Source organism: Eriocheir sinensis, chromosome 32 (genome assembly GCF_024679095.1).
Source record: "Eriocheir sinensis breed Jianghai 21 chromosome 32, ASM2467909v1, whole genome shotgun sequence".
NCBI lineage: Eukaryota > Metazoa > Arthropoda > Malacostraca > Decapoda > Varunidae > Eriocheir > Eriocheir sinensis.
The window spans coordinates 15,274,642-15,283,715 of record NC_066540.1 but is presented as its reverse complement, the minus strand read 5'-3'; the positions used below and the strand labels follow the sequence as shown (position 1 = coordinate 15,283,715).

At 43.7% G+C, this 9,074-nt stretch overlaps 1 protein-coding gene across 3 annotated transcripts; it reads left to right on the top strand.

Annotated features, from left to right (window-relative positions):
• Positions 1-2,483: 2,483 nt before the first annotated feature.
• Positions 2,484-8,375, top strand: LOC127006239 (14 kDa phosphohistidine phosphatase-like). Of its 3 annotated transcripts, none has more exons than XM_050875865.1 (4): positions 2,484-2,723; positions 4,436-4,577; positions 5,437-5,924; positions 6,038-8,375. In XM_050875865.1, the coding sequence occupies exons 2-3, from the start codon at positions 4,447-4,449 to the stop codon at positions 5,678-5,680; spliced, it is 375 nt and encodes a 124-aa protein (XP_050731822.1). In that variant the 5' UTR covers positions 2,484-2,723; positions 4,436-4,446; the 3' UTR covers positions 5,681-5,924; positions 6,038-8,375. The 3 variants fall into 3 exon arrangements, with proteins under 3 accessions (XP_050731822.1, XP_050731821.1, XP_050731823.1); XM_050875864.1 differs by having other exon boundaries at positions 2,485-2,842; XM_050875866.1 differs by lacking the exon at positions 2,484-2,723 and adding an exon at positions 2,856-3,020.
• The last annotated feature ends 699 nt before the right edge of the window (positions 8,376-9,074 follow it).

Genomic DNA, 9,074 nt, shown 5'->3' with positions numbered 1-9,074 from the left:
GTCATCAGCAAACAGTATCGAATTCAGTACCCACTTAATTCCTTCCCTCATCGAACAGTCTTACTCCAACTTCTCCAACTTTGCCCTTCATTTCTCTATAATGACACCATCCATATAAATATTGAATAACCATATATGGTGACATGACGCACCCTTGTCTTAAGCCCATGACCTCACGCCACGATGACGACGTTAAGTGTCCGGCGGGAAGCTGCCCCGCGGCCTGGCCATGCAGGGGCTTGAGGACCGTCCGCCACCCCTTCGCGGGGCGTGGCGGGCCGAGCACAGGCTGATCTTGATCTTGATCTTGATGTCACAGGTGGCTCGGGATTTCTCCCCAGCCAGGCCTTTATATCGGCAGCTCCTGTGGAAAGAAAACAAAACATGCGGGAAGTCAATGTTCTCGGGGCAAGATATCATTCCCTACATCTTTCACGCCACATGCCCTCCAAGAACTCTTTCACTGCCTCAATCACTCGTCCACTCGTCTTTCCACTGAGCCCCAGCAGCAGCACCATCCACTCCCTTCCAGTCCTCCCGTTTACATCACGTCCCATCTCGCTCAAAAACACATGCATCATCTTCGTTCTCTCCCTGTCATACTTCTTGCATTCCAGCACTACATGCTGCACAGTCTCGTCCACACCCTGTCACACATCTGGCATACTTTGCTGCGGACTCAGACCATCTATAGTTCCTTGCATTCACATCCAGACACTGCGCTCTAGCACGGAAAAGAAGATCACCTCCCAGGCTTCCTCATACCACACCTCACACTTTGGGGCCACTTTCTCCTATACCAGTCGAGAGCCTTTCTTTTCATCTCATTCTTCCACTTGCTCAATCCCTCATCTTTAACTGCCATATCTATCACATTCTTCCACTTTCTTACATCCCACTCAAACCCCTCTCCATTTCTGTTTGTTATTCTCCATTCAAACACATTCTGTCTATCTTCAAAGGGTCGGTACACCCACCTACTTAGCATAACATTCCTGTCTATCATTCGCCCACATTTATTCGCCCATTTGCCATCTCTTATACTCCACAAGTATACTTTCCTTGCTAATCTTGCATCCTCCATTTGTTCCAGTCTCACTTTATATCTCAAGGTTGCCTTTACTAGTCTTTCCCTAAACGTGCTCCATCCCATGTCCCCCCTAAGAGCCTCTACTGCTGCAAACCTTGGTGCATTCAGTGCCATTCTTGCTACCCTATTCTGCCCCACTTCCAATTTTTCTATCTCACTGTCATTCCATGTCATCACATCCATTCCATACATAATGCTGGACAGCCACACTCTTCCAAACCTCACGGATGACATCATACTTGCTCGCTCTCATCCTCGCTGCACTCACAGACGGCCTACCCACTGGTTTGCCATACTTATCTTTACATTCTTGGACCTGCATCATCCAATTACCTACATCCACACCCCTAGATACTTGTATTCTTCCGTCTGTTCCAACTCATCCCTTCCAGTCTCCAAGTTGTTTCTCTCTCATCCTCTGACCTATTCACTATCATTACTTTGCTCTTCTCACTACTGAACCTAACCCCAAAATCCCTTCCATAACCCCTACCACATCTAGGAGACTCTGTAGTTCTTCAGCAGACTCACTCATAACCACCACATCATCCGCATACAACAACACACATACTTTATCCTCTCCAATTCTCACTCCTGCATTCATTCTCCTCATTCTGACTGCTAATTCCTCTGTGAAAAGACTAAATAATGTTGGTGATAATATACAGCCTTGTCTCACTCCTCTTTCACTCTTCACCCAACCTGTCTCTAGATCACCTAGTCTATACTTTGCTCTTGTACCTACATACATACTTCTAATTATGTTAACAATCTTATCACTCAGCCCAACTTTTTCAAGCACTCTGCATAACACATCTCTATTCACCCTGTCATAAGCTTTCTCTATATCTAGGAAGCCTAAGTACAGTTTCCTCCTCTCTTTTTCCTTTCAATCAGCTCATTTACAACAAACATATTATCTTCTGCTCGCCTGTCCACTCGGAATCCGTTCTGCTCCTCACCCAGCACCCTGGCACTCTCAATCCATTTACACAACCTTTCATTCAACACAGCACTAAAGATTTTTCCTATTGACTGTGGTGGACTATAGAGGATCGTGCTTTTATATCTCAAAATGTTCACTTGTTTCTCCAGTCATTTTGACACATGCACATACAGATGGTGTAGTAAATATATATATATATATATATATATATATATATATATATATATATATATATATATATATATATATATATATATATATATATATATATATATATATATATATATATATATATATAAGATGATAAAATAATGAGAGTTTTCTCTACAGATAATTTAATTAGGAATTTCATCAAACGTCATGTAGATAAAAAAAAAATTACTTTCGGTACCGGTACCGGTACTAACGGTACCTGAGTTTTTGGTACCAAAACTACCGGTACCCAAATTAACGGCAGCTGCCTTCCATGGTAGCCCATCCCTAGTTTGCAGCTGCCGGGTGATCTTGATCTTTTGACAGCAACAGACACACAAACAGACAGAGTGCAAGCTGTGTGGAGCAGAGGTGGAAAACATTAATCATTTTGTGCTATGGTGCCCGTTCCTGCAAGACACAAGAAGAAGAGCGTTGCAAAGGCATATCCCGGGAGCACATCCTGACTGCTGGACTCCCACGCTCAAGTTCAAGGTCGGTCCACAACATTGGGTTCTAATTAAAGCCGCTTCTCAAATTATTTCACCTTGACTGATATTGTCCCGGCACGCGCACACCTGCAGATCCCTTAGCTACGCCCACACGCAGAGAAGGCAAGTGGAAACGGGAGACATAAGGAGAAATAGGCCAAAAAGATAAGGAGTGTGGAGCCGGGATGTGGGGAAGGCTGTCTAGACCCCTGGCCAGCCTCCCCTGTGGCCTCGCCCCCCGCCTGTCTCCCTCCAGCGGCGCCAAATCCCAAGCTTTTTCACACTTTCCAGCGTATTCCAGGTGCATGTGCTTGGTTCACGGCGTTATGTCATGTTTGCTTGGGCAGTTTAGTGAATGAGTTGTGGTTTGGGTAAGGTGGGTTATTTACCGAGCAATTCACTAAGTACCGGAGTCGGGTCATTTACGGGGCAGTGAGCAGATGTTTACTGAGCAATTAAATACCATGGGACAGTTTGGTAAATAAGGTGTAGTGTTGTTATTTACCGAGCAATTCACTAAGTACTGGAGTCGGGTCATTTACGGGGCAGTGAGCAGGAAGGGAGTTGTCAAATAGATGTTTACCGAGCAATTAAATACCATGGGACAGTTCGGTAAATATGGTGTAGTGTTGTTATTTACCGAGCAATTCACTAAGTACTGGAGTCGGGTCATTTACGGGGCAGTGAGCAGGAAGGGAGTTGTCAAATAGATGTTTACCGAGCAATTAAATACCATGGGGCAGTTTGGTAAATATGGTGTAGTGTTGTTATTTACCGAGCAATTCACTAAGTACTGGAGTCGGGTCATTTACGGGGCACTGAGCAGGAAGGGGGTTGTCAAATAGATGTTCACTGAGCAATTAAATACCATGGGGCAGTTCGGTAAATATGGTGTAGTGTTGTTATTTACCGAGCAATTCACTAAGTACCGGAGTCGGGTCATTTACGGGGCAGTGAGCAGGAAGGGAGTTGTCAAATAGATGTTTACTGAGCAATTAAATACCATGGGGCAGTTTGGTAAATAAGGTGTAGTGTTGTTATTTACCGAGCAATTCACTAAGTACTGGAGTCGGGTCATTTACGGGGCAGTGAGCAGGAAGGAAGTTGTCAAATAGATGTTTACCGAGCAATTAAATACCATGGGGCAGTTCGGTAAATATGGTGTAGTGTTGTTATTTACCGAGCAATTCACTAAGTACTGGAGTCGGGTCATTTACGGGGCAGTGAGCAGGACGGGAGTTGTCAAATAGATGTTTACCGAGCAATTAAATACCATGGGGCAGTTCGGTAAATATGGTGTAGTGTTCCAAATGATCGAACAGCACCGAGTGACCTTTATTTCTTATGTTATTCCTCTTTTTCTCTTGATTCACTTCTCCTCTTCATACTTTTAATCCTTATATTCTTCCTCCGTCTCTTTCCTTTGTCTTCATTCCTCTTAATCTTCCTTTTTTTCTTCATACTTTTAATCTGCTGTCTTATTTTTCCTTTTTCTCTCTCCTCTTATCCCTCATACTTCATTCTCCTTCTCCCTTCATTCCTCTCAATCTTCCTGCCTTCTCTCTTTCCTTTCCTCCTCTTCTATCATGTCCATTTTTTTTCCCTTCCTGTGCCCCCTTTTCTTGCCTTCCCTTCTTTCCCCCCCATCACCTCCCTTCCCTTCTTTCCCCCCATCACCTCCCTTCCCCTTCTCACCTCACTGTATCCTCCCCTCAGGCTTAGCAACCATGGCAGAGGCATCGCTGGGCAAGGTGACAGATGTTGACATTGATGCTGGCACCTTCAAGTATGTGCTTATCAAGGTGTGCCACAGTCCCCCCGCCCCAGCCCCGGAGACAACCAAGTACATCGCTCGAGGGTGAGTCAGAGAGAGAGAGAGAGAGAGAGAGAGAAAGAGAGCAATGCCAGATTATTTAAATGCCATAGTAGTATTTTATTTTTTATTTTTTTTACAGCAGAGGCGTAAAAAAATAAAGAAAACAATAATGAAAAAAAAAAGCCCGCTACTCACTTTATTAACAGCTATGTGGTTTGTATGGCTCTTTAATTCTACATTTGGGACCCAGTTTGTTAGAAGTGTTGGATTTTCACAGCTAAGTCAACATATCACACACACACTGTTGTAAAAAAGGGGGGCTTCGTGGTGCAGTGGTTAGCACACTCAGCCCACAACCAAGAGAGCCCAGGTTCAATTCCCAGGCGGAGTGGAAAAATTTGGGCGGCTTTTCCGATACCCTATGCCCCTGTCCACCCAGCAGTGAATGAGTACCAGGTATTAATTGGGGGTTGTGTCCCGTCTCCTGGGATCTGTTTCCTTCTATAATTCCTTCCCCTCCTGTCTCTCTCCAGCATATGACCACAGATGTTGGCATGTTGCGCCGACTAAATGAAACTTTCCAACTGTTGTAAAAAGATATAAAAAATCTGCAAAACTGATTAGCCAAGCCTTGAAAACTGGTTAAATAAGACAGATTACTCACATTTATTGTTGACGGAGGCTAATGTGACGTTTAAAAAATCAGGCGGAAGTGTTTTTTGTGCAGTTTTTCCCTTCTTATTTGTTTCAGTTTTTCACATCAAGCTTCAGTTTTAACCTCATGACAGTAACACCACTACCACCATCATTGGCCACCCTCACCACCACCACCACACATACACTATTCCACCCTCACCACCACCATCACCCACCCTCACCACCTCTGTTACCCCCCCGACAGATACACCTCCGCAGAATACCACTCCGATGTGTACGACCGCGTCACCCCCAACATCGAGGCTCTGGGGCTTGACTGCGAGTGCGTCGGTGGCGGCAGGATATGTCACCAGCCAGAGGAGAAGTCGATCAAGGTCTACGGGTACTCCCAGGGCTACGGCAAGGCGGACCACAGCATAACGGTCGGCCTCCTTAAGAAAAAGTACCCGGATTATACCAGCATCACGTTCTCAAATGATGGATATTAGAGGATTGGTTCTGGGGCAGTTTGGGTTGCGGAAAGTAGCAATCTAACTTAACATTACCTTACCTAACCTAACCAGAACAGAACAGCATCACGTTCTCAAATGATGGATATTAGAGGATTGGTTCTGGGGTAGTTTGGGTTGCGGAAAGTAGCAATCTAACTTAACATTACCTTACCTAACCTAACCAGAACAGAACAGCGTCACGTTCTCAAATGATGGATATTAGAGGATTGGTTCTGGGGTAGTTTGGGTTGCAGAAAGTAGCAATCTAACTTAACATTACCTTACCTAACCTAACCAGAACAGAACAGCATCACGTTCTCATATGATGGATATTAGAGGACTGGTTCTGGGTAGTGTGGGTTGGGTAGAAAAGTGATCTGACCCAACATTACGTGACTTTATCTTTCCTAATCTAACCAGAACACAACATCACGTTCTCATATGACGCTATTAGAGGACTGGGTCTGGGGTTGTGTGGGTTGGGTAGATAAGCTATTTAACTTAACAATTCCAGACTTTATCTTTCCTAACCTAACCAGAACACAACATCACGTTCTCATATGACGCTATTAGAGGACTGGGTCTGGGGTTGTGTGGGTTGGGTAGATAAGCAATTTAACTTAACAATTCCAGACTTTATATTTCCTAACCTAATCAGAAGACAACATCACGTTCTCATATGACGGTTATTTGAGGATTGGTTCTGGGGTAGTGTAGGCAATTCAACTTAACATTACCTGACTACCTTTCCTAACCTAACCTATCCAGAACACACCAGCATTGTATGTATTCTAAAATGATGGATAGTATAGGATTTGTTCTGGGGTGGTGTTGGTTGGGTAAAATAGCAGTCTAACTTAACATTACCTGACTACCTTTCCTAACCTAATCTACCCAGAACACACCAGCATTGTATGTATTTTGAAATGATGGATAACCCAATCCAAACCAAAGCCAAACTAGCCTACCCCAAACCAGCTTAACATCAACCAACCTAACCCACCTCAACCTGATCCAACCTAGCCCACCTCACCCCAATCCAACCTAGCTCATCCCAACCCTATCTAACTTATCCCACACACCAACCCAAGCCAAACCAAAACCAAACTAGCATATCCCACCCCAAGCCAGCTCAACCTAACCCACCCCAACCCAGACCAACCTAGCCCACTTCACCCCAAACCAACCTAGCCCACCTCACCCCAATCCAACCTAGCTCATCCCAACCCTATCCAACCTAGCTCACCCCAACCCCATCCAAACCAAAATCCAACTAGCCTACCCCAACCCAACCCACCCCAACCCAATTTGTGTTCCCGAGTGGCGGTTATCGCTGAAGATGGTTGTGTGTGAGGGAGCTGTGATTCAATTAAAGTGATAAAAGAAAGTATTTGTGTCAAGGATTTTTGTTTGTTTTTCCACGTTATTTCCGTTCCTGCATTGAGAGAAATAGGTATATTCACTCATTTGTTTCAGTCACTCTCTCCCTAAATGAATCTGCTGTGATCTGTATGGCTGAATTCTTAAGTCCAGGATGTTACTATAAGTCTGTTAACTTAAGTCCGACCCAAGCTGACAACATAAACCTAAGCGTGTTTGCAAGCTGAGTGCTGATTGGCTGCTGCTATGACTTTCAAGTTTTCTTTAACCTCTGTTTGTGTTAATCTCACGCGGCACTTTCTGGTGATCTGCACTGTGCTTACGAACACGCTTAGGTTTATGTCGTCAGCTTGGGTCGGACTTAAGTGAATGGACTATGTTAGGTAGAATTTGTTGCTAGTTTGAATCCTTGATCGGGGGATGTGTGGCCATTAGGACAAAGTGAATATGACGCTTTCTCTGCATTCTAAGCTAACTCCTTATTGGGTGTTCGTGTTAGTTAGGCAGAGCTTGTTTACTCCTATGACTTATCTTCTATTCTGACTATAGTTTGAATTCTTGACGGGCGTACATGCTGCCATTAGGACAAACTGAACATGTTGCTTTCTCTGCATTCTAAACTAACTCCTTATTGGGTGTTCCTGTTAGTTAGGCAGAGCTTGTTAACTCCTATGACTTATCTTCTATTCTGACTATAATTTGAATTCTTGACAGGCATACATGCTGTTATTAAGACCAGCTGAACACGACCCTTTTTTTGCATTCTAAACTAACTCCTTATTGGGTGTTCCTGTTAGCTAGGCGGACCTTATTTACTCCTACGACATACCTTCTACTTCATCCCCTTTATCCTCGGTCTCGGGCGATGGGGTTAGTAAAGACTTATAATTTTATAGCATTTGTACGCTTCCAGACCTACCTTCCTTATCCACCGAGTTTAATGATAACCACAGTAGTCTTTGTATACTTTCTCATTATTACTGTTATTATTTCCTGTTTGGGCATTGATGGTTTAGTGTGTATCTGCCAGGCCTGCTCTCATCCTCTTAGTTGGCCTCAGCGGTTCCAAATTGTCATACTCTGCATTTTATATTTCCCGATTATTGACCCAAAACAGTCTCATGCACACAAATAGTGATATGCTTTTATATTTATTGCTAAAATCATTAATCAGGGATGTTTTTTTGTAATATTTTATGAGTCAGAATCCTGAAAATACAATGTGAGGAGTACGATAATTTAGCATCCCTGGTTGGCCTCCTTCATTGTGATTTGAGTCTTCCAAATTTGCTATAAAGTCATCACATGGAGAGTTTGTGTTTCAGTTTCTTGGGTCGTGAAAAGGGAGAGTTTTTTATGATGTACTGCGTGTCACTTCAAACTCTGGACGCCATGGATTACACGGATATTGGTGTGTGTATATGTGTATGTGTGTGTGTATTTACCTAGTTGTGAAATATATAGGAAAAGAGCTGTACTAGGCTCGTGCTGTCCCGTCTCCATAACGCTTATTATCCAGTTTGGCTTTAAATTCATGAATCGTTTTTGCTCACACATTCTCCTCGTCAAGTCCGTTCCATGTTGTTATGCTTCTGTATGGAAAACTGTATTTCTTGATGTCTCTCCTACAGTCGCTCTTCTTCAATTTCTTACCATTGCCTCTTGTCACGCTTCTGTCACGTACCACTAGGTCTTCCCTGTCCAATTTCTCCAATCCCTCTTGTATCCTGTATAATGCTATTAGGTCCCCTCTCTCTCTTCTCTCCAGTGTTGTGTGTGTGTGTGTGTGTGTGTGTGTGTGTGTGTGTGTGTGTTTACCTGGTTGTATGTCATGATTAAGTCAACCCTCTACCTTCTACATATGTGTGTATTTACCTAGTTGTAGTTTTACAGGGCCTGGGCTTTACGCTATGATTAACTAACTCAAGACTGTGGGTCGTATTATCAGACATTTCGTCGACCAAGAACACATATTTGACAAGGCTTTCATTGGAGTTGTGGGCATTTCCAG